The sequence below is a fragment of the Myxozyma melibiosi genome, assembly GCF_037950935.1.
Source record: "Myxozyma melibiosi strain Phaff 52-87 chromosome Unknown BZA70scaffold_4, whole genome shotgun sequence".
NCBI lineage: Eukaryota > Fungi > Ascomycota > Lipomycetes > Lipomycetales > Lipomycetaceae > Myxozyma > Myxozyma melibiosi.
In genome coordinates this window covers 126,778-148,184 of record NW_027042918.1, presented here as the reverse complement: position 1 = coordinate 148,184, position 21,407 = coordinate 126,778, and the positions used below count along the sequence as shown (strand labels likewise).

The following is a 21,407-nucleotide window of genomic DNA, read 5'->3' as shown; positions in this document are numbered from 1 at the left end:
AACAATAGCGAGAAGGACAAGTCTTATGACTATTGTGGAGGCCGTCTGATACGGAGATGGTAGGGATCAGACAGAATAAGAGTATTAGTTGCGAATATCAGTGCAGGAGCTAGTCAATTGAGATATCAACAGGCACAAATGCAGCAGCTCAGCAAGTTCACCGCCTTCCTGGTCTGCACCCTGTGCACCATCCTCTACGTCGGCGTGCTCTACATCCACCCCAACAGCAGACCGAGCGCGACCGTTTCTCGGAATGATGCGACAGTTATCAAGTACCGGGTGATTGCGATTACGATCAGCACATATGTCACCGCAGTCTTCACGACGTGGATCTTGAACGAATGGCGGGTATCGCTCAATCCGCTCTATCTGATGGTGTCTCTCAGAATGCTGCCTATGCCGTCCTTGTTTGAGATTTTTCGATCAGGGTTGCTGATAACTGCCATTCTCTTTGTCGGACCGCTGGTAGAAAAGCTGTTTCTTTCTGGAGGTATATCGGAGCTCAATTATGGCTTTAGAGATATTTTCCGAAGCTGGATCAATATCAGAAACTACATCATTGTAAGTATCAACCGCGCCTCTCTTCTACACGATCTTTAGACTAACAAAGCATAAGGGACCATTCACGGAAGAGATAGTGTTCCGCTCCTGTATCATCTCGATCGAACTGCGCGCCCGGATGTCGCCCACAACCGTCATCTTTGTGGCCCCGCTCTACTTTGGCATCGCACACCTGCACCATGCCTACGAGTCCTACATCCAGAATCCAAACTACCTCAAGCTCGTGATCCTAAACTCGATCTTCCATTTCGCGTTCACGACGATCTTTGGCTGGTACGCGTCCTTTCTCTTCCTGCGCACCGGAAGCTTCTGGCAGCCGTTTGTGGCGCATGTGTTTTGTAACTTGATGGGGGTGCCGAAAGTGGGTGCCAGGCTCGACGGGCCGGCATGGTATACGAGATTGTATCACGGGTTATTGGTGTTTGGGTTGATTGCATTCGCGATGCTCTTAGGACCTTTGACAAAATCATCGAGAGAAATCATGTAGATACAGGAATAGATCAAAGGACGTTTTATATGAGGTATAATACATTAGATTCAACAGTCTTCTATCGGATATTCGGGCGACACAGACGGGCTAAGCATCCAGAGAGCTGCAAGAGCGTTCCTACACCGTCAAGAATTCGCATATGCGTAAATCCAATCTCCTGTAGTAGACGGTTAGCGACGACTTTAGAAATCATAAAGCATTCACAACATACCTTGATATACTCCAGCCGCTCAGGCTCGCTCAGTCCATCAACAGTCTTAACGACTCTGAACATCGTGCCAATGATATCGACAGCACTATATCCCTTATCCCACAATCTCCGTCGGAGGATATCCAACGCGCTGTCGATATCCCCCAGTTGGCACGACTTGATCATAGCCTGTACATCAGCCGGATGCGGGCTGTCGACGATCTTCCACACGTTCTCCTCATTCACATATCCAAATCCCGCCACCGTACTCTGCAAATTATTGATCGCTTGCCGCATATCGCCCTCGGCTGAGAATATAAGCGCTTTCAGACCATCGTCGTTGTACTGCACGCTCTCGGCATCGATAATCTCTTTTAACCGCTTCAGCACCTGCGCATCAGTCAATCTCGCGTACCGCAGGATCGCACACCGGGACTGCAGCGGCTCGATGATCTTATTCGACTGGTTGCACGCAAACGCGAATCGGGTCGTGGACGAGTATATCTCCATCGTGCGACGGAGCGCCTGCTGCGCGGCGGCAGTCATGCTGTCTGCTTCGTCGAGAATTACGATTTTCTGCCGGCCAGGGGGGAGGTTCACATGTTTTTGTGCAAATGTCTTGATTCGGTTCCGGACCGCGTCCACACCTTGAGCAGAAGCGTTAGTATCTGACTCTGTAAACCTATCTGGGGGGTTCCTGATTACCTCGTTCATCGGAAGCGTTCAGTTCCAGCACTCCTTCCTTGTAATTCTCGCCCAACAACTGCCGAGCCAAGCACAACACAGACGTCGTCTTTCCAATTCCCGGCATTCCCTTCACCATTATGTCAGTATTCAGAACAAAAACGAAGGATCGAGAGTGAGCAAAGTCGATATCAAGCTCCTTACCGAGATAATAATATGCGGCATATTTCCATCGCGCGCAATGATCTTCAATCTCTCAACCGTCTCTATGTTTCCGACTATATCATTCAAAAGCACAGGCCGGTACTTCTCGACCCTGGATGTAAACAGTAAGCAACGAGATCCTGGACAGGCAAATGAAAAAGTGGACTTACCACGGCAACTCGATCCCTTCACTTCCATCTTTACCCTTCTTCGACAGACCCTTTGACGGGCCGGTAGAAGACTCGCCCACACTTTCAATCATTTGTGTTTCTAGGATTCAAAGACGTGCAAAGAAATGAAGAGGTTTGAGGTTGATCAAGACAAAAACGCGACGACGCGTTTCTCTGATTGACGCGCTGGGAAAGGGGTGTGGCAGTGCCGTGGCTGATGATTGTGGCTAATACCCTACCATCTACATTAACGGGCTCTACATAGCTTATAACAATAACAAAATGCATTAGACTCTAATTACTACACAGAACATCTGTTTCCCCAAATCAAATCCTCAGACAAACATCTAAAAGATATTACTTTTTTTCGCCATCCTTTATACCCATCTAAATCAAACATCAACTCAGAAAACAGGACTGACCGACGTCAAATCAATCAATACCAATCCTCAGTATTGCTAACCACGCACCGCTCCACGCCCTCGACGGTCTCGGCAAGCTCACCAATCGTATACACCTTCTCGCCGTTCTCCTTCAACAAAGCAACGAGCTCATCAACAGACTCCTTCTTCGCAGCGATGACCATTCCGATGCCCATATTCAAAGTCTTGTTGATATCCTCGACCGGAACGCTTCCAGTCCGTCCGACCCACTTGAACACAGGCAGAACGGGCCATGTGCTTCCGTCGATCTTGGCCGACAGATGCAAAGGCAGCATTCGGGGAACGTTCTCGACCAGACCACCGCCGGTGATATGGGCCATTCCGAGAATGAGTCCCTTCTTGATCGGCGGGAGGAGCGATTTGACGTATATCCTCGTGGGAGTGAGCAAGCTCTCCTGTGTGGATTTTGAAGTGTCCCACGGCGCAGGCTGGTCGTAACCAAGGCCGGCGTACTCGACGATCTTGCGGACGAGCGAGAAGCCGTTCGAGTGCACACCCGCAGAGCCGAGACCGAGCAGCACATCGCCGGCCGCCATCTCGTCAGTTCTCGGGAGAGTCTGGCCACGCTCGACAGCGCCGATGGCTGTTCCACCGGCATCGTAGTCGTCGCCGTGGTAGATACCCGGCATCTCGGCGGTCTCACCGCCAACGAGCGCGCATCCGGCTAAGATACAGCCGTCAGCGACGCCACCGACAAAAGCAGCAGACACATCGAGATCAAGTTGCGAGCAAGCAAAGTAATCGAGGAACATAAGCGGCTCGGCGCCCTGCACGACGAGATCGTTGACGTTCATAGCAACGAGATCGATGCCGACAGTGTTGTTGATTCCAGACAGCTGGGCAATCTTCACTTTTGTGCCGACACCGTCGGTGGCAGCGACAATCAAGGGATCCTTGAATCCAGCGGCCTTCAGGTCGAAAACTCCACCGAATCCACCGAGCTCGGCATCGGCACCGCTGCGCGCGGTCGATTTGACCTTCGCCTTTATTCTCTCGACGAGCTCCGCGCCATCGTCGACGGAAACTCCGGCCTTGGCGTAGGTGAAGACTTCACCCTGCTTCTTCTCCCGGAACGCACGGTAGGCAATGTCCTTGCGGAACTGCATGTCCTTCATGTGGATCTTGTCGACGCCAAGATACGCCTTCTTGACAGCTTCTTCAAGCGAAGGCGCGACAGCCGACGCGGCAATCACGCGACCGCCGTCAGAGACAAGAACGCCGTCGGCGGTGATTGTCGTTCCGGCGTGGAAAATGAACGTTTCGTCGTCATCAAGAGCGTCGAGAGTGATCGGCGACTTCTTCTCGTACTTGCCAGGATATCCGCCCGCGGCAACGACGACAGTGACGCCGAACTGGCCAGTGGTCTCGATAGTGATCGCGTCGAGGCGATGCTCGCAGCAGGCAAGAAAGATCTCCGCCAAATCGGTCTCCTTCGAGAGCAAGGGCAGGATAGACTGAGTCTCGGGGTCACCGAATCGGACGTTGTACTCGAGGACCTTGGGGCCGGAAGCAGTGAGCATGACACCAGTGAAAAGCATACCGACGAACGGGAAACCGTCTTTCCGCATGCCGTCAATCGTAGGCTTGATAATCGTTGTGCGGATCTCCTCAATCAAGGAAGAAGACGCGACCGGAGCGGGAGCGTAGGTGCCCATGCCACCGGTGTTGGGACCGTTGTCGCCGTCAAAGATGCGCTTGTGATCCTGAGCGGGGGGAAGATCGACGACAGTGTATCCGTCAGAGAATGCAAGGATGGAGAGCTCGTCGCCAACCAGGCACTCCTCGATAACGACCTCGTCACCAGCAGCACCGAACGCGCGGTCCTCCATGATCTCCTTCAGCGCGTCGTAGGCCTCCTGCTTGGTAGTGGGGATCAAGACTCCCTTGCCGGCGGCCAGACCGGAGGCCTTGATCACGACGTTGTGGTCGACCGAGGCGACGTAGGCCTTTGCTTCAGCGAAATCGGTAAAGTTCTGTGGGGAAATTTGTTAGAGCTCGCGTAAGCCATGGGATAAGACGACGCGGGGTGTTTACCTTGTACGCAGCAGTGGGGATGTTGTGCTTGGCCATAAAGTCCTTGGAGAAAGTCTTTGAGCCCTCCATGCGGGCAGCGGCCTCTGAGGGACCAAAGACCTTGATACCGACTGAAGATGCGCGTTAGCTCAGGTCTAGACAATGTGAGTAATTAAGACCAATATCCTACCCTTTCTGAAGACGGACTCGATACCGTCAACAAGCGGCTGCTCGGGACCAGGCACCACAAGGTTAACGTCCCTCTCGCCCGCGAACTTGACCAGCCCAGCAAAGTCCGCGCTGTCGATAGCCACGTTCTCGACGTTCTTGAGGCCCTTTGCGGTTCCGCCGTTACCAGGCGCGACCCAGATCTTCTCGACAAGCGGCGACTGCGCGAGCTTCCAGGCCAGCGCGTGCTCGCGGCCGCCGTTGCCTACGAGGAGGATTCGCAGAGACATTGAGGGAGAGGAGGTACAGCTGTACTGTATCAGCAGGTTATCTGATGGTTGGTATCCGATAGCTACTGGGACAAGTTCAAAATTTTTTTTGACTTTCAAGTCCCAGTCGGTGGTTTGGTCATCGCTGACCCGACAAAAGGGTTTTGTGCGCTGCCCGACACCGGCGCTGCTCTTCCAATATCTGAAAATAAATCCTTTCCTCGACCTGCTTCTTGATAGTAGCTGCTTCCGCTCGCTTTTCTCCAGGTCTTTTTTCAATTGTTTCTGTTGGTCACATTTCTGTCGTAATCGCAATCATGTCCCGGGCATTCACCGTCCGAGTACCCTGCTCGTCCGCAAACATAGGCCCCGGCTTCGACGTCGTCGGCCTCGCGCTCTCCATCTTTCTCGAACTCAAGGTCCGCATCGATCCCTCGGCCTCGGGCGTCGAGCAAAATTGCAAGATCGTCAACGTGGGAGAAGGCGCCGCAGACCTGCCTACCCTCGCCGACGAGAACCTCATCACCCGAACGGCGCTCTACGTGCTGAAATGCCACGACATCAGCAGCTTCCCCGCGACAACGTTCGTCACCATCACGAATCCTATCCCCCTCGGCCGCGGCCTGGGCTCTTCCGGCGCCGCAGTAGTTGCTGGCGTTATGCTCGGTAACGCAGTTGGACAGCTCGGACTGTCAAAGGACCGGATGATGGACTACTGTCTCATGATTGAGCGCCACCCCGACAACGTTACCGCGGCCATGATGGGCGGTTTCGTGGGCTCGTATCTGCGCGAACTCGACCCTGTCGACATGGAGCGCAAGGAAATCCCGCTTTCCGAAGTTCTCCCCGAGCCTGCCGGCGGGATCGACACGGGCCTGCAGCCGCCCAAACCACCATATGGAATCGGCCACCACATCAAGTTTGGCTGGGCAAAGGAAGTTAAGGCGATTGCAATCATCCCCAACTACGAGCTCTCGACGGCCTCGTCCCGGTCCGTGTTGCCAAAGACATACGGTGCAAAGGACCTCATCTTCAACCTCCAGCGATTAGCCGTCCTCACCACCGCCCTCACCCGCTCCCCTCCCGACGCAGAGCTCATCTACCAGGCCATGCAAGACAAGGTCCACCAGCCATACCGGAAAACCCTCATCCCGGGCCTTACCGAGATCCTCGCCTCCGTCACGCCAAAGTCCCACCCCGGTCTGTTAGGAATCTGTCTCTCGGGCGCGGGCCCCACTATTCTCGCGCTCGCGACTCATAACTTTGACGCGATCGCGGAGGAAATCGTCGGGCGCTTCAAGAAGGAGGGCGTCGAGTGCGCATGGAAGGTGTTGGAGCCGGCGTATGATGGCGCGGAATATATAGAGGAGTAGCTGTATCATAGCAAAAGTTTTGTCAGTCGGTAGATTTTCTCATAGACTTGTCTATACAATTAGTATCGAATATATAACGTACACAATGAACGATTTATTTTTATAGACTAAATAGACTCAGTAGACTGATTTATTTGAAACCATACATTCTCCCTCTTCCTCGCCCTCAATAATCTAGTACCAATCAGAAAGAAAAACACCACTGTAAAAAATAAAACGAAACATTTTCGCGGAAAAAAAGAATATATCAGAAGAGAAGGAGAAAACACAAGAACAATGCAGACGATCAACAGAGTAAACGATCAAAACCACAAACAAAGAGGAAAGCAGAACATTATGCATAATATTACATACAAAGTAATAGAGAAGAGTTGATAGATTTCGTGCAAGATGCAAACACCCAGATTTGAATATTTAGAAAGCAGTCGATTTAACTAAAGAAGACACTAGCGCACTGCTGGCCTGGAAGTTACGAACAGTACCTGAAGAAATCGTTGTCAGGCTCGCTGGTTGCCCAACTCTCGATAGTGTTCAAGGTAGTGTAGATCATAGAACCCAGACCAAACAAGCAGATGAAGACATCCATCGACTTCATGAACGTGGTGTTTGCGCAAGCACGGTAATGGAGTAAAGGTGGGTAGATATATGTGAGCGGGATGCAAGCAAACGAACCGATAAGCGCGACGAACTTGTCGAGATCGTCCGCACCACCCCAGGCAACGAACGCGGTGATGAGAACGATTCCAGTGCGGAACACGTTCTTGGTCCACTTTGCGCGCATGTCGTGCTTTCCGGACTTGGGGAACCAGGCGTTCTCCATGATGCGAATAGCAGGGAAAAGCTGCAAGGGCGTGGAGAGGAGGATGGCCATCGCGTAGATGAACTGGACAGAGTTGACGAGGCGATTGTCCTGCGGCATGTTGAGAATAACAACTGTCTCGACATTCGATCCGTAAGCGGCGTACGAGAGAATTCCCATGGAGATGTAGACCAGTGTGATGATGGCCATCACAATGCCGATCGCGGCGTAAAACTGCTGAGGCTTATGCATCGACTCGTGGATAGGGATGACTAGACCGATACCCTCGAAGGTGAAGATCGCAGTGCCGATGAACAGAGTCCAATCCTTGCTGTTGAACGCAGCAATATCAGACACTCCGTGCTCGACAAGAACACGACCGTCCCAAAAGTATACGTAAGCGAGACCAAGCAGAATGAAGAAATCCGCAATCAATGCCGACAACGACAGCTTTGAGATATTGCGGACCATCGACAATGGGACGAAAACGATTAATTGCAGGAAAATCAGATAGCGAACAGGGACGAGCACGCGGCAGTCGGTGATGGCCATGATGAACGCTTGCAAGTTCTCGGACGTGAAAACTGTGTACGCAGCAGCGAATCCGATTTGCGAAAGAACAATCGATGTCAGAATCAGCATTCGCACCTTTTTGCCATACAAAATACCACCCATGTCTAGCACAGATTGTTAGTGTGAGATTTCCAAAGATAACAGCGGAATATGGACATACCTCCAAAGCTCGCGTTGACAACCATACGCGAATCAATCAAAAGAATGAAACAGTAGTACGTCAACACGGCGACAAAGAACAAAATCGCAGAAGAAAAGAGCATTCCACCGTTGTAGTATGCCTTAGGCAGGAACAGCACACCGGTTCCTACAAATCCCTTCAACAACAACAGGACAGCCTTTGTGGCACTGGTATCCTGCACAACCTGACCGGAGCGGTGCTTGCTGGCAACGCCAACGGTGCGCTTTCCAAGCAAGCCAGATTCTTCGTCGACCGAGTTTATGGATGAGACCTCGGATCTCATATCAGAGATGCCGGATTCTATAGATGTCCTACTGAGATGACGACGCAGCCGCTGATGCAAACCGTCATCAGCAGTCATAGTACTTCTGATAGTGGATGTTTCACCGTATTCGCTAAACTCGTCACCCTCAGACTGATCGTCGTCATCTTCCTCCAAAGATTCGCCAGCGAAATGACCGTAAACGCTCAGAAACTCGAGGAAGTTGCGAGTCAAGAACGGACGAGGCCGCGGCTGGTTGAATGTCTCTGCGGCAGAAGCCTCGACGATGAGGCCGCTTGCATTTGCACTGCTTTCGCCGACCTGGGCGCCGTTGCTCATCAGGTTCGAACCGTATCCGGTTTGAGACTCGGTGCCGCGCGCTTTCGAGAGCAGGTAATTTCGACGAAAGCCACCAGGGACGTTGATGTTGTGGATGTTGAGCGTGTCATCTTCAACCTGAGGTCTCGGGATATCGCTAAAGGAGCGCGATCGAGGTTTGCGAGTAGGCGCTTGGTCGGCATGGACGCGCTGCCAGTTGTAAAGCTCACGCGTGATATCTCCGCCCTGCAAAGTCAGGTCATAAAAGTTCGGGTCGATGTCGCCCTCAGACTCTTGCTGCTGCTGCTGTTGCGGTGGAGCGGGAGATGCACGAGCCGAGGACTTTGCGGAAGACATGGAGCTTCTTCGCAATTTCGAGAAAGAGTTGGCATATGAAGCGGGTGATGAAGGCTTCGGCGAAACGAGGTGGCGGCCGATAGTGCGGACGAAGGAAGGGTCATAGTCAGCAGAGGAGACGGAGCCGGGGATTGAGTTGTTTGTGACGGCGGTTGATGAGAGTCCGACAGAGCCAAACTGAGGAGTGCTTTTGAGCGCGCTGGCGGATATGGAGGTGTTGGTCGCGGTGTTGGTCGAAGCCTCAGGAGGAGGACCAGGAGAGCCGATTCTGGCAGCGGGAAAAGCAGAGGCCGAGCGGGAGACGGTGTGCTGGGAGTCGAGAGAGGAGACGGCCGAGGTCATTGTGCCCATAGACGACGCCGTAGCGGTTGAGCTATTGCGTCGGTGGGGATATCTATCGACGAAGGCGCCATTGTGGTGAGTTGAATTGAAGATGGTGGGATTGGCGATGTAATTTTGCGAGTAGTGAGAAGATTATGCAGGGAGAGGTTAGAGATGGGGCTTTAAGTGGTGATGAGACTTGACGGTTATGTATACCCAGCCGATTCGGGTTATACAGCTTGGAGACGGCTATTTTCTAGTATATAAATCATCGTGATGGATATCTTTCTATTTTTGAGTAAACAAGAAGATATTCGGTTGAAAAGTAGAGAATCCGCTTGGTGAAAAGGGCAGACAAAGCGAGCAGCGCGAAGAGCACAGAATCAGGGCACGTGCAGCGCTCGGGGCCGCTCAGAAGCTGTCCACGTTAACTCCATATTAGATATCTATACGGCAAGTGGAAGACAAGTACTGTTTGACTGTATAGTAAATGCGAATATCAGATTTAAAAGACATGTTTATTACATTTAAAATCAACAGCAACCGCAGCGAGCGCGTGTGGGTATAAGTATAAACCACACTCAGCTCACGGGCAGTGCACAGTCAGATTAGATAACAGCGCTGCCCATGCTTCTCCGCAAGAGCCTCGACCTCCTCTCCCCATCAACCTCCTTCATACACAGGCACAAACCTTCAGCGAACAGGCCTCTGTCTGTCTGCCTGCTCTGCATTTCCTGCTTCCTCGTAGACTGCCCTCCGCTGTGTCCAGCAACCTGCCCCGCTGCAGGCACGATAGCAGCAGTAGCAGCACGCTACCCGGGCTCCGGCTAGGCGGGCGATAAGCAGGGAGCGTTCTGGGGACCACAGCGCGGGTGGCTTGCACTAGCAGCCCCGCGGAATGTGCCCCAGAACTGCGCGCGGAAGTCCCGACGCCAGCAGCAAACACCCTAAAGCCCAGAGACCCTTCCTTCGCTTCTTCTTCGCAGCTTTTTCCCGTCCTGAACAAGTCCTCCGCCGTCCTGCTCGACCATCTGTCTCTTCCCAGCAGTGCCATGGCCCCTCCCTCGCTCTGGAACAGGCTCAACGCCTGCTACCACCCTCGCCGGCGCGTAATCGAGCAAATGGAGACCGACGAGAAGCCCGTTGATCCCTTAGCTTCCAAGATGGGCACCTTCTCCGGAGTATGTCCTCGTGCTGCTCGCCCTGTTGACGTGTTTCCAGCTCCTAACTGACCCTTTCTTTCTCTGTTTTATAGGTGTTTGTCCCGACAACACTCAATGTCCTCTCCATCCTCATGTTCTTGCGTTTTGGCTTCATCCTCGGCCAGGTCGGTGTCATTGTGATGATTGGTATCGCCCGACCCCCCGACCCATCTGCAGCTCTCATCTTCTGCTCTAGTCGCCGTTCTCCCAGTTAACACCATCCTCCAGCTATCCTCGTCATGTCCTACATCATAGATCTCCTCACAACTCTCTCTATATCCGCCATCTCCACAAACGGAACCGTCCGAGGCGGTGGGGCTTACTACATGATTGCCCGTTCGCTCGGTCCGGAGTTTGGAGGCAGTATCGGTATTGTCTTTTACATCGGCCAGGTGCTCAACGCCGCCCTCAACATTGTCGGTTTTGTCGAGCCGATCTTGTCTAATTTTGGAAATGAGTATGGAATCACGTCCAAGATTCTACCGGAAGGTCGCGTATGTTTTCTCTGCACTATCGATTTTGCTGTCTTCTGGATACTAACTCTCAATCTCAGTGGTTTGAATTTGTCTATGCGACCGCTCTTCTGCTTCTTTGCTCAGGAGCTTGCATGTTAGGCTCTTCAGCATTCACAAAAGCCGGCTACGTCCTATTCGTCATTCTCGTTCTTTCGACCCTCTCCGTCCCCCTCTCTGCATTCTTCACTCACGAGCATTACATTCCCGAATTTGACGTCGTCTACTCCGGTCTCTCACTCGCGACCCTGCAAAACAACACACTGCCGCATTTCACCGCCGGCGCTGCGGGAAGCGAGATCTCAGGCACTGAGAATTTCCAGGACATCTTTGGTATTTTCTTCCCCGCCACCGCGGGTATCTTTGCCGGTGCTAGTATGTCGGGTGACTTGAAGACTCCGGGCAAGAGTATTCCCAAGGGCACGCTCTACGGTCTGCTCATGACTTTCTGCTTCTACGCTCTCGTTATTATCTCGATGGCGGCATCTATCCCCCGTCAGCTTCTTTACACCGACGTTCAGGTGCTGCAGACCGTCAACCTGTCGAAATACGTAATCATCCTCGGCGAGATGTCGACCGCTTTATTCTCGTCTATCGTCGGTATCCTCGGCGCGGCAAAAGTGCTTCAGGCGATTGCACGCGACGATATTCTCCCCCAGCTGCGCATTTTCAAACAAGGAACAAAGATCGGCGACGAGCCGATTTACGCGGTCATCTTCACCTACGTGCTCTGCCAGATCACGATCTTGCTGCCGGTCAATCAGATTGCTAGTCTAGTCACCATGGCGTTCTTGATGACCTTCATTGTCACGAACGTGGCGTGCTTTTTGCTCAAGGTCAGCTCGGCGCCTAATTTCAGGCCGTCGTTCCACTTCTTCAACTCGATCACCGCCCTTGCCGGTGGAATTTTCTGCGTCGCCACGATGTTTGTCGTTGACGGTATCTACGCGAGTATAATCATCGCCGTCCTGATCGGCCTGTTTGTCATCATTCACTATCTGACCCCGCCAAAGTCATGGGGTGATGTCTCGCAGTCGCTGATCTACCATCAAGTCCGTAAATACCTTCTTCGTCTGCGTCAGGATCATGTCAAATTCTGGCGTCCCCAGGTCCTGCTGCTCGTGCACGACCCGCGCACGTCTTGGAATCTGATCCATTTCTGCAACTCGTTGAAGAAGGGTGCGTTGTATATCCTCGGACACGTCGTCGTCATGGAAGATTTCCAGGAAGGCCTAGCCGAGATGAAGAAACTGCAGTCAGCATGGATCAAGCTCCGCGACGTGAGTAAAGTGAAGGCATTCGTGCAGATGGCCGTCGACCCGGACTTTGTATGGGGCGCGCGCAACATTGTGATGCAAGCCGGATTGGGCGGTATGAAGCCCAACATTGCAGTCCTCGGCTTCTTTGACGTTGCGTCGTATCGCAAGCGCGCGGCGTCGGGTGAGCCCTTGACGCCGTTCAGCACAAAGAACGAGGGCAGCCGGCCGCCGGTGGTGCAGCACTCTTCAAAGGGAAAGCTGAAGAACCTGGACTCGCTGCCTACTGACGCCGTCAAGCCGGGCCGGTCGATGTCGGTCACGCAGTACATCAATATTATTGAGGATTTGCTGGCTATGCAGGTCAATGTTGCGCTTGCGCGCGGATTCAATTTCTTGGAGCTTCCGTATAGCTGGGATAAAGAGTCTGGCCAGACAAAGAAGTACATTGATCTCTGGCCGATCCAGATGTCTGCGCACCTTCTCGAGCCCAACGGCGAAGGCTCCGTGCTGTCGACAAACTTTGACACTTACACACTTATTCTCCAGCTCGGCGCGATTCTGCACACGGTTCCGTCGTGGAAGAAGTTCTACAAGACCAGGGTGCTCGTCTTTGTCGAGTACCCCGACGACGTGGACGAGGAGCTAGGACGGGTGCGCACGCTGCTCGAGAGTCTGCGTATCGAGGCTGAGGTCTGCGTATTTTGTCTCTCGGACGGGAAAGTCCCCGCGTACGAGACGATCCTGCACGGTCGTCCGGATACGACTGGACGCGTGACGCAGGCGCTCGAGAGCGAGCCGTGGTGGATCGAGTTGCAGGAAGCGCGCGATCTGCTCGAGCGCGCGGACTTGATCGAACCCGGCGCGCCGATTCCGATGGCGTATCTGAATGGAGAAGTCGCGGTTTTGCCGTCGGCGATCAGAGAGTCGATGTCTACTAGTCCGTCGATGGCGAACCTTGTTGCTATGGCTGGTGGTCCCGATGTTGATATCAAACAGTACTTGAAAAAGAGGCGGCAGACGTTGACAAAGATGCAGAAAGTGGGAATGACGTTTAGCATGCAGACGTCGCGTTTGGCGGACGAGGAAGTCGAGTACGCGATCGAAGACTCGGAGGACGAGGACGAGGACGCGCTTGTGATTGGCATGAGCGATGATGACGGGTACCCATCCGAGAGCACAGGAGTTGCGAGCGGCAGCAGCCGGACCGGCAAAGATCGTGATCTGTCGCCGACAAGCACGGTTCTTTCGAAGCGATCGGGCTCGACTCTCAGCTCGGGCGCGACGCTGTACCGAGCCCAGGCAGCGGCGGCGGATGCGCAGCAGCAGCAGTTGCTGGATGTGCAGGCTAAGAACTTGATTGACATTGAGAGCGAAGCCGAGTCGTCATTGTCAGGGTCTGCGTCGTCGTCTTCGATGAGTGCGACGACGCCGACTGAGCACCACGGTGTGCATCGTCCGAAACTGCTGCATCAATCCTCGCTCGCGACCACGAACGGCACAGCTCGGTCGCGCCGGTCGATCCCGCACTTTAGCGGCCAAACGATGCCGCACTCTGAAGTCCTGGAAGAAGAAGACGAAGCGCAGAAAACGATCCGGTTTGCATCTCACCAGCGCGGGTCTCCCTCGCAGAGCTCGATCCCGCATCAATCCCACAGCACGTCGACTCACCAGCACCAACCGTCGACCTCGGCCGCATCGGTGTCTTCGTCGTCGACGTTCAAGGACCCGCTTGCCCCTTCGACGACGTCGGGCTCGACCTCGCATCTGTCGCGTACGTTTACGAATGTTTCGCGCGTGCCGTACCATGACGACAGATACCTGTCGTTCAACGACCTGCCTGCTCGTGCGCAACACTTGATTCTCAACGACCTGATGCGCACGCAGTCCGAAGACGCGGCGGTGCTGTTTGCGACGCTGCCTGCGCCTGTGCCGGGGACGTATAAGAGCGAGGAGGAGAGTATTGCGTATCTGGAGGAGCTGGATCTGTGGCTGGATGAGTTGCCGCCGACGCTGCTGGTGCACAGTCAGAGCGTTACGGTGACGATGGCTTTGTGATCGGCTCGGTTTGGTTTTATTTGTTCGTTTTCACTGCTTGACGGTATATTTTTATGTAAAAGTTTCATGCTTACGGTCTTATTCATATTATTTCATTGGAGTGAGTGGTGAGTGAGTGTGAGAGGGTTTTGCATCTGTGGTGGATGAGGTTTCATATTTTATTTTACGACTATTTTTATGATCTTGTTGATTTCTGGAAGGTGTATTGTTCCTTACGATATAATGGGGAGGTTTCTTGTGGTGTATTGTTCCTTACGATGTTATGGGGAGGTTTCTTTATCTTATGTGGCTATTTTTTTTCTCACGAGGTTTGGCTTTCTATTCGATCATGATGTATTTCTGGCTATTTTTTTTCTTGTTGGTATTGCTGAGTAGGCGGTATGGCATTGTGATGAGGTCTGGGATTGATTTAGATAGGTTGGTGTTCATTGAATGGTAGCTTGTCATGATCTTTTGATTTGAGATGAGAAGAGGTCGAGAAATCGATTAAGCAAGGATAAATATAGTGGTAATTGATAGCAAACAAACTCCGTTCCCAATAAGCCAAAGAAAAGTCCAAAAGAAGTAGAGATGAGATTATGAGATCACTTGAAATTGAGGAGATCAAAGATTCTGCGCGCGACAGGCCATGTGTACTGGCCATTCGCTGCTTGTTGTTGTTGTTGTTGTTGTTGTTGTTGCTGCTGATACTGCATAGAATCCTCGGCAACCTGATCGCTATTGACAAAGAACAAAACAACAGCGACGACGGCGACCACGACTGCCATCTTAACGGCGGTCGCGACGATGCCGTAGGCCATGCGGACAGCCTGGTTGACGACAAGAAGCGAGAACCATAGGATGACAATTAAGAGTGCGACGGAGAGGAGGTCGGGGTTGTCGGAGGTGAGAGAGCGGAGGGGAGGGAGGACGATGCGGTAGAAGTGGTAGAGGATGAAGTGGGTGTGGGAGTAGAGGGATTGGAGGAGCGGGGATATTGAGGCGAGGTGGGCGAGGGAGTCTTCGAGGGAGACTGCAACCATGATCAGAGAGATGATCAGAGAGCAGGAGTGAGTCAATGCAGGGTATACTGTGGTGTATTGTAGTGGATCAAGAACGCGATAGAGATGCTGATAGTGACTTAGTTGGTGATCTGCTGGATCAGGATGATAATAAGATGTTGTCGATGCGGGGTTTGTAGATAATGAGCCCCATCAAGTGCGGCTGCATGATTACCTCATCACTGACAACCTCATAACATAAGCAAGCGTGACTGCTTTTCAGTGTAGGGTTATCAGCGCCCTCGGGGACGGACGCACGAGATTCAACCTCAGGTCGACCTCGTCGGACGAAACCTACACGTAGTTCTGCTGCTTCTGCTGTTTACACTCCCTTTCTATTCACCGAATTACTCTCCGTTAATAGTCCAAAATGTCGAAGAGTGAAGTTCTGATGCTCCGTGGAACCCTTGAGGGTGAGTCTGCTTTGGTTTGCGAGTGCTGGGGGGTATGGAGTTGGTTGCTAATCAGATGTGTTTTTGTTATAGGTCACGCTGGGTAAGAAATTGGATATGAATAAAGAGAAGAGAAGAGAGGATGATGTAGAGCAAAGGAGGTCTAACAAGTTCGTGCAGATGGGTTACCTCGCTCGCCACTACCCCCGAGAACCCCGATTTGTTGTTGTCTGCCAGCAGAGACAAGACTCTTATCGTCTGGGATCTGTATGTATTGAGAATTAGAGAACACTATCAAAAAGAAGGAGAGTACTGACGAAGATAATATGAAGGACTCGCGATGACAACGCCTACGGTGTCCCCAAGCGCAGCCTGCACGGCCACTCGCACATTGTGCAGGACTGTGTGATCTCGTCCGACGGTCTGTACGCTATCTCTGCGTCGTGGGACAAGACCCTTCGCCTGTGGCAGTTGTCGACCGGCAAGACGATCCACCGATATGTCGGCCACACCTCCGACATTCTGTCGGTCTCGTTCTCGTCCGACAACCGACAAATTGTGTCTGGATCGCGCGACAAGACGATCAAGCTGTGGAACCTCCTCGGTGAGTGCAAGTACACCATCACCGAGAAGGGACACACCGACTGGGTTTCGACCGTGCGATTCTCGCCCAACCCGTCGAACCCGGTTATTGTTTCTGCTGGATGGGACAAGCTTGTGAAGGTTTGGGACCTCGAGCTTGCCGAGTTGGAGACTGACCACATTGGACACACCGGATACATCAACGCGCTCACGATCTCGCCCGATGGAACTCTGTGCGCGTCTGGTGGCAAGGACGGCCAGACGATGCTCTGGGATCTGAACGACTCCAAGCACCTGTACTCGCTCGACGCGGGTGATGAGATCAACGCGCTGACTTTCTCGCCCAACCGATACTGGCTGTGCGCCGCGACTTCGTCGTCGATCAAGATCTTTGACTTGGAGAAGAAGAGCTCTGTTGACGATTTGAAGCCTGATTTCGCGGAGGGCGGCAAGGAGCCGGAGTGCATTAGCTTGGCGTGGAGCTCTGACGGACAGAACTTGTTTGCGGGATACACTGACAACAAGATCCGTGTGTGGCAGATTATGCAGTCGAACTAAGGGAGGGACGATAAAAAAGGGAAAAGTGTGTAGTGTTTGATATTTATAAGTTAATGTAAGTTCAAATAAGAAGAAGTAGAATAAGTAGAAGAAGAGGAAGTAGAATTACCGAAAGTAGAAGTCAAACTACCGAAAGCGGAAGTAAAAGCCAAGAGAATTAAATTTTTATTTTTTTTTTTTTTCTTTTTTGCTTAATTGAGCCTTGTAGAAGTCTCGGCGCCGATGACGCGAGAATACATAAAAGCCTGGATTCTGTTCTGCTTCTCTTCTTCTTCTTCTATTACTTCTTCTACTATTACTACTACTACTACTACTACCTCTACTACTACTACTCCTCCATGTCAAAACCTCGTCACTTTGGCCGCGGTGGCTACGGCAACGTCACCACCGAACCAGATCAAGACTCCTCCCAGGCCCCCGTCCAAGTCTTCACCTCCCCGCAGCAGACCTTCCACGCCGGCCGCGGCGGTTACGGCAACGTCCAGCCCGTGCAGACCATGCCGACCCAGTCGCCCGAGGAATACCTTTCTGAGGTCGACCACGCCATGACCGTCAAGAAAGGCGACGTCTTCAAGATCGGGCGCGGTGGCGCGGGGAACGTCTACGTCGAAGGCGAGAACGGGGCAGAGATCCCTGCCGACAGCGTCGAGCGAGGACGTCCGGCTGGCGAGGCAGATAATTCTCAGAATCAGCAGCAGCAGAACGAAGGCTTTTTCGCCCGCATCGGACGTCGCTTTTCGTCGGGATCAAGAAGTCGCAGTCGCGAGCAGCATCGCGAGCAGCGGGAGCAGAGTAAGTCCCGCGAGCGCCGTGATCAGCCACCGGCTGTCGAGCGACGAAACAGTTGATTTGTATTATGTTGATTCTATTCAATTTAATATGGCGCTCTTCTTTTCCTCTCTCCTGTTTTGTCTCGTTTCCATCCTTTGTCAACCCCAAGCGTAGGCCGTCTTGCTCTTCCTCTTCCTCTGTTTTCGGCGTTTCTCGGTTTAGTCTCTGCTCCGCCCAGACAACTCTCGGCTGAAGCTCAAAAGTTCTGCTTATTCTTTGATTGTCTTCTATCGTTCTCTATTCTCTAATTGTATTCAATAATCCACAACTATTTCCATTCCTATTCTATTCCTGCTCCTACTGCTTCTCCCCGCAGTATCCAGTCAGCCATTATTATAATCCCACAAACCCCTCACTCACCGACACCAACACCCCTTCGCTCGTCCTCGTCTCCTCACCGCTGCTGCTCCCGCTCTTCCTCACCACCCGACCCCGACCGCAATCATGCCCGACTGGTCTGTCGACCCCGACAACCGGCGCCGGCTCATGGAGCTGATGAAGGAGAACAAGACCTGCTTCGACTGCGGCGCGCCCAGTCCGCAGTGGGCCTCGCCCAAGTTCGGCATCTTCATCTGCCTCGACTGCGCGGGCCTGCACCGCGGCCTCGGCGTCCATATCTCGTTCATCCGCTCAATCACGATGGATCAGTTCAAGCCGGAGGAGATGAAGCGCATGGAGATGGGCGGGAATGCCCGCGCAAAGGAGTTCTTTGACGCGGAAGGATACAACGACGGCATGAGCATCAAGGAAAAGTACAACAGCACCTTTGCCGAGGACTATAAAGATAAGGTGGGTTCTTCTTCATCATCCCATGATCGCCTCCTAATCAGCTTCCCCTACTAACCTCCGCAGCTCACCGCCACCGTCGAAGGCCGCGAGTGGGTCCGCTCCGACCGACCACCCCCATCACGCACTCCCTCCCGCACAGCCTCGCCCGCGCTCTCCTCGACCTCCTCGACCTCCCAACAAGCCTCCTCGCTTCCTCCCTCGCAAAAGGTCCGCAACGAAGCCTACTTCTCGCGCCTCGGCCAAGACAACCTCAACCGGCCCGACCACGTGCCGCCGTCGCAGGGCGGCAAGTACGCCGGCTTTGGAAACACCCCGCCGCCAGATATGTCGTCGTCCTCGGCGCAGCTGTCGGTCGACGACTTCACGCGCGATCCGCTCGGCAGTCTGACAAAGGGCTTTGGGTTCCTGTCAAAGAACCTCAACCAGGTCACAGAGACATACATCAAGCCGAACCTCAACCAAGTCACAGAGACATACATCAAGCCCAACGTCAAGAACCTTGCAGACTCGGATCTCGGCTCGAACGCCCGCAAGGCCATGATGCAATTCGGCCAGAAAATGCAGGAAACAGGCCGGTACGGTGTCGAGACTTTCCAGACCTTCACCTCTGAGCAGCGCGCGGCCATGAACCAATCCGGCGGCGGCGGCAGCGGCAGCAGCGGGAGATACTCGCGGGTCGCAAACAGCAGTGATGCGGCTGAAGGTCCCGGCGGTCCGAGATTCACATCGCTGTTTGACGACCTTGGAATCGGCGATGACGCGGATATCGAGGAGGCCTTTGGTATTCCCAAGCCCGGCAAGAAGACGCAGCTTGATGGGCTTGGTGGCAGCGCTGCTAGTAAGAGCGCAAAGATGAGTGGGTTTGGAAGTAGCTATGGAACGTCGAGCGGGTCGGCGAATCCGAACGCTGGGAAGAAGAATGATGATGATAATTGGGGTGATGGATGGGAGTAGCCTTTATGTCTTTTTTGCTGCTACACCTTTCTTTTCTTCGTGTGACATAGTTTTCTTTTCTTCTTCACACTTTTTGGTATTAAATTATTACATACATACATACAATTAACAATATTTTGAAGTATTACTTAGCTAAACTCTCCTGCTCCCTTCCTCCTTATTAAGGCACTACCTGACTTGAAGAAGTACCTGAGCAGGTTATTAGGGTACAAAGGCAACTACACCGCCGACTCAGCGCGATGAAGCTCGACATCGTCGACCTCGTCCTCGTCGTCCTCGGTTCTCTTCGCGGTTCCGACACCGACGATACCCCCGCGCTGGTTCTCGCCCAACCACGGCTTCTCGGCCTCGCCCATCCAGCTTCCGATCATCATGTTGTAGATGATCATACCCGCGACAGTAAACACAAAGCCGACCGGGTAGAGCCAGTAGACGTAGTATCCAAAGACCTTCAGACCGATGAGCAAGCCCCAGAAATCCGACGTCAGCAGCGAGAGGTTATAGAACGCGGCGGAGGACATGCGGAACAAGATCGGCGCGGTGAGGTACAGGAACAGCAAGCAGAGCGTGTATCCGACGAACCAGCCCGCCATGCCTGAGCTCCAGTTTGCGTCACGGATCGAGTCGCGCTCGAAGATGGCGGCCTGGACGCCGTTGATGATCATGCCGTACATGCCCATCTGCGAAAGAACTTCGTAGATCGGGCGCTTGGAGAGCAGGAACTCTTCGAGCGTGTTGGAGACACCGTAGCAGGTCGCGCCGAGGAGCATGAAGAGGTCGCCCTTGACCATGTCGGTCGACGAGTAGTTCTTGTCCGTCAGCAGGTCGCTGACCACCACGAGCACCATGCCGGCGATACACACCGCCGTGCCGAGGACCTGAGACCAGTGGTACCGCACCTTGAGGAAGATGAACGAGAGAATGACGACGACAGCGATAGCCCAGTTGTCGAGCAGCTCGGCGGAGAGGAGGTTGGTGTACTGGTACGCCTTAACGACAAAGTAGTTTCCTTCCACGTCGGCGAACGACAGCAAAAAGTACTTCCACGAGTTGAACACGACCATGCGCCAGTACTTGCTCCATCCGTAGCGGTAGATCGTGTACGGCGTGAAGAACAAGTTGAGAAGCACGTAGTTGAACAGCGTCTGGAAGGCGGGGATGTTGACCGCGTCGTCAGTCAGGTAGGTCGTGAACGTGTTTGTCGCGACGATGCTCAGCGACAGCAACTGTCCGAGAATCAAGATGATCCAGAACCGACGGGTCAAAATGAAAGCAAACATCGGCAGTCGCTCTTTCTTGTTCGGGTCCTCGGTCTCGCTGGCCTGGTCGATCTCGATGATGTTCTCGGTCGACGAGGACGAGGTGGTGGTAGTCGCGGTCGCGGTCTTGCGTACGTCGCTGAGATCGCTCACAGGCCGGCTGAGCTCAACGGAGCCGTAGTAGTCCGTCTGGGAGGGGTCCTCTGCGGTGTTTCTAGTCAAAGACATGTCGTTTGAGAGGAGGGGAGGCTAGAAGAAAGAATAATTAGCACAGCTCATCGGAAGAATTTGAGTGATGGAAGCGCACCAGGAGTAGAATAGTTTATAGCGAGAGAAAGCAAGCACAGTGATGAAGTTGCTACAGTGGTTCTCGCGGTAAAAGACACGAAAGCAGAACCAACCAGGAAGGTCTATCGTGTCTGTGAAGAAGAGAGTAAAAGGTGGTGAATAGAAGAAGAAGAAGAAGAGAAAAGTTCGAGATCAGACAAAGAAGCAGAAGTTTTAAGGTTCAATCTCCTCGGGTGGCTGCAGACTCGCCTTTTCGCTCTTCTCTCTAATTGAGGTCACGTGTAATTACATCAGTACTTAGTCATCTCAA

The 21,407-nt window shown here is 53.0% G+C and overlaps 11 protein-coding genes across 11 annotated transcripts; 6 read left to right on the top strand and 5 right to left on the bottom strand.

Annotated features, from left to right (window-relative positions):
- The first annotated feature begins 14 nt into the window (after positions 1 to 14).
- BZA70DRAFT_256500 (CAAX protease self-immunity-domain-containing protein) lies at positions 15 to 1,084 on the top strand. Its single transcript, XM_064910807.1, has 2 exons — positions 15 to 561; positions 617 to 1,084. Exons 1-2 carry the CDS (start codon positions 139 to 141, stop codon positions 1,046 to 1,048), a joined length of 855 nt encoding a protein of 284 aa, XP_064768740.1. The 5' UTR covers positions 15 to 138; the 3' UTR covers positions 1,049 to 1,084.
- Positions 1,085 to 2,433, bottom strand: BZA70DRAFT_247076 (P-loop containing nucleoside triphosphate hydrolase protein). Its single transcript, XM_064910648.1, has 5 exons — positions 2,300 to 2,433; positions 2,130 to 2,241; positions 1,947 to 2,055; positions 1,263 to 1,888; positions 1,085 to 1,208 (listed from the first exon to the last, which is right to left on the bottom strand). The coding sequence occupies exons 1-5, from the start codon at positions 2,389 to 2,391 to the stop codon at positions 1,110 to 1,112; spliced, it is 1,038 nt and encodes a 345-aa protein (XP_064768739.1). The 5' UTR covers positions 2,392 to 2,433; the 3' UTR covers positions 1,085 to 1,109.
- Positions 2,434 to 2,565: 132 nt separating this feature from the next.
- On the bottom strand, positions 2,566 to 5,271 carry BZA70DRAFT_256496 (Phosphoribosylformylglycinamidine cyclo-ligase). Its single transcript, XM_064910806.1, has 3 exons — positions 4,946 to 5,271; positions 4,777 to 4,886; positions 2,566 to 4,715 (listed from the first exon to the last, which is right to left on the bottom strand). The coding sequence occupies exons 1-3, from the start codon at positions 5,211 to 5,213 to the stop codon at positions 2,736 to 2,738; spliced, it is 2,358 nt and encodes a 785-aa protein (XP_064768738.1). The 5' UTR covers positions 5,214 to 5,271; the 3' UTR covers positions 2,566 to 2,735.
- A 41-nt stretch (positions 5,272 to 5,312) lies between these two features.
- BZA70DRAFT_276838 (GHMP kinase) lies at positions 5,313 to 6,681 on the top strand. The gene has a single exon (XM_064912360.1). The coding sequence runs from the start codon at positions 5,510 to 5,512 to the stop codon at positions 6,563 to 6,565; it is 1,056 nt and encodes a 351-aa protein (XP_064768737.1). The 5' UTR covers positions 5,313 to 5,509; the 3' UTR covers positions 6,566 to 6,681.
- On the bottom strand, positions 6,682 to 9,702 carry BZA70DRAFT_294791 (transmembrane amino acid transporter protein-domain-containing protein). Its single transcript, XM_064914469.1, has 2 exons — positions 8,098 to 9,702; positions 6,682 to 8,041 (listed from the first exon to the last, which is right to left on the bottom strand). The coding sequence occupies exons 1-2, from the start codon at positions 9,404 to 9,406 to the stop codon at positions 7,035 to 7,037; spliced, it is 2,316 nt and encodes a 771-aa protein (XP_064768736.1). The 5' UTR covers positions 9,407 to 9,702; the 3' UTR covers positions 6,682 to 7,034.
- An 837-nt stretch (positions 9,703 to 10,539) lies between these two features.
- Positions 10,540 to 14,404, top strand: BZA70DRAFT_299057 (amino acid permease-domain-containing protein; the record flags this gene model as incomplete). The annotated part of the gene is made up of 4 exons (XM_064914641.1): positions 10,540 to 10,557; positions 10,632 to 10,725; positions 10,807 to 11,072; positions 11,132 to 14,404. The coding sequence occupies 4 exons, from the start codon at positions 10,540 to 10,542 to the stop codon at positions 14,402 to 14,404; spliced, it is 3,651 nt and encodes a 1,216-aa protein (XP_064768735.1).
- A 480-nt stretch (positions 14,405 to 14,884) lies between these two features.
- Positions 14,885 to 15,534, bottom strand: BZA70DRAFT_138498 (uncharacterized protein). Its single transcript, XM_064909619.1, has one exon. It carries the CDS (start codon positions 15,424 to 15,426, stop codon positions 14,989 to 14,991), a length of 438 nt encoding a protein of 145 aa, XP_064768734.1. The 5' UTR covers positions 15,427 to 15,534; the 3' UTR covers positions 14,885 to 14,988.
- A 188-nt stretch (positions 15,535 to 15,722) lies between these two features.
- BZA70DRAFT_276832 (G-protein complex beta subunit CpcB) lies at positions 15,723 to 17,253 on the top strand. The gene is made up of 4 exons (XM_064912359.1): positions 15,723 to 15,857; positions 15,930 to 15,939; positions 16,017 to 16,103; positions 16,169 to 17,253. The coding sequence occupies exons 1-4, from the start codon at positions 15,815 to 15,817 to the stop codon at positions 16,974 to 16,976; spliced, it is 948 nt and encodes a 315-aa protein (XP_064768733.1). The 5' UTR covers positions 15,723 to 15,814; the 3' UTR covers positions 16,977 to 17,253.
- Positions 17,014 to 18,113, top strand: BZA70DRAFT_138427 (uncharacterized protein). The gene has a single exon (XM_064909617.1). It carries the CDS (start codon positions 17,315 to 17,317, stop codon positions 17,822 to 17,824), a length of 510 nt encoding a protein of 169 aa, XP_064768732.1. The 5' UTR covers positions 17,014 to 17,314; the 3' UTR covers positions 17,825 to 18,113.
- A 1-nt stretch (position 18,114) lies between these two features.
- On the top strand, positions 18,115 to 19,659 carry BZA70DRAFT_138440 (Zn finger-containing GTPase activating protein for ARF). The gene is made up of 2 exons (XM_064909618.1): positions 18,115 to 18,596; positions 18,660 to 19,659. Exons 1-2 carry the CDS (start codon positions 18,252 to 18,254, stop codon positions 19,548 to 19,550), a joined length of 1,236 nt encoding a protein of 411 aa, XP_064768731.1. The 5' UTR covers positions 18,115 to 18,251; the 3' UTR covers positions 19,551 to 19,659.
- A 14-nt stretch (positions 19,660 to 19,673) lies between these two features.
- On the bottom strand, positions 19,674 to 21,293 carry BZA70DRAFT_276827 (uncharacterized protein). The gene is made up of 2 exons (XM_064912358.1): positions 21,117 to 21,293; positions 19,674 to 21,058 (listed from the first exon to the last, which is right to left on the bottom strand). The coding sequence occupies exon 2, from the start codon at positions 21,035 to 21,037 to the stop codon at positions 19,769 to 19,771; it is 1,269 nt and encodes a 422-aa protein (XP_064768730.1). The 5' UTR covers positions 21,038 to 21,058; positions 21,117 to 21,293; the 3' UTR covers positions 19,674 to 19,768.
- Between the last annotated feature and the right edge of the window lie 114 nt (positions 21,294 to 21,407).

Excerpts from the sequence above, each read along its gene's own strand:
- BZA70DRAFT_256496 (XM_064910806.1), bottom strand. The coding sequence starts at position 5,213 with ATGTCTCTGCGAATCCTCCTCGTAGGCAACGGCGGCCGCGAGCACGCG. Across the intron at positions 4,887-4,945 it reads CGAGTCCGTCTTCAGAAAGG|TCGGTATCAAGGTCTTTGGT; the intron begins GTAGGATATTGG and ends GCGCATCTTCAG. Across the intron at positions 4,716-4,776 it reads TCCCCACTGCTGCGTACAAG|AACTTTACCGATTTCGCTGA; the intron begins GTAAACACCCCG and ends ATTTCCCCACAG.
- BZA70DRAFT_138440 (XM_064909618.1), top strand. The coding sequence starts at position 18,252 with ATGCCCGACTGGTCTGTCGACCCCGACAACCGGCGCCGGCTCATGGAG. Across the intron at positions 18,597-18,659 it reads CCGAGGACTATAAAGATAAG|CTCACCGCCACCGTCGAAGG; the intron begins GTGGGTTCTTCT and ends TAACCTCCGCAG.
- BZA70DRAFT_138498 (XM_064909619.1), bottom strand. The coding sequence starts at position 15,426 with ATGGTTGCAGTCTCCCTCGAAGACTCCCTCGCCCACCTCGCCTCAATA.
- BZA70DRAFT_276827 (XM_064912358.1), bottom strand. The coding sequence starts at position 21,037 with ATGTCTTTGACTAGAAACACCGCAGAGGACCCCTCCCAGACGGACTAC.
- BZA70DRAFT_256500 (XM_064910807.1), top strand. The coding sequence starts at position 139 with ATGCAGCAGCTCAGCAAGTTCACCGCCTTCCTGGTCTGCACCCTGTGC. Across the intron at positions 562-616 it reads ATATCAGAAACTACATCATT|GGACCATTCACGGAAGAGAT; the intron begins GTAAGTATCAAC and ends ACAAAGCATAAG.
- BZA70DRAFT_276838 (XM_064912360.1), top strand. The coding sequence starts at position 5,510 with ATGTCCCGGGCATTCACCGTCCGAGTACCCTGCTCGTCCGCAAACATA.
- BZA70DRAFT_247076 (XM_064910648.1), bottom strand. The coding sequence starts at position 2,391 with ATGATTGAAAGTGTGGGCGAGTCTTCTACCGGCCCGTCAAAGGGTCTG. Across the intron at positions 1,889-1,946 it reads GAACGCTTCCGATGAACGAG|GTGTGGACGCGGTCCGGAAC; the intron begins GTAATCAGGAAC and ends CTTCTGCTCAAG. Across the intron at positions 1,209-1,262 it reads AGCGGCTGGAGTATATCAAG|GAGATTGGATTTACGCATAT; the intron begins GTATGTTGTGAA and ends CGTCTACTACAG.
- BZA70DRAFT_138427 (XM_064909617.1), top strand. The coding sequence starts at position 17,315 with ATGTCAAAACCTCGTCACTTTGGCCGCGGTGGCTACGGCAACGTCACC.
- BZA70DRAFT_276832 (XM_064912359.1), top strand. The coding sequence starts at position 15,815 with ATGTCGAAGAGTGAAGTTCTGATGCTCCGTGGAACCCTTGAGG. Across the intron at positions 16,104-16,168 it reads ACTCTTATCGTCTGGGATCT|GACTCGCGATGACAACGCCT; the intron begins GTATGTATTGAG and ends GATAATATGAAG.
- BZA70DRAFT_294791 (XM_064914469.1), bottom strand. The coding sequence starts at position 9,406 with ATGGGCACAATGACCTCGGCCGTCTCCTCTCTCGACTCCCAGCACACC. Across the intron at positions 8,042-8,097 it reads TGTCAACGCGAGCTTTGGAG|ACATGGGTGGTATTTTGTAT; the intron begins GTATGTCCATAT and ends AATCTGTGCTAG.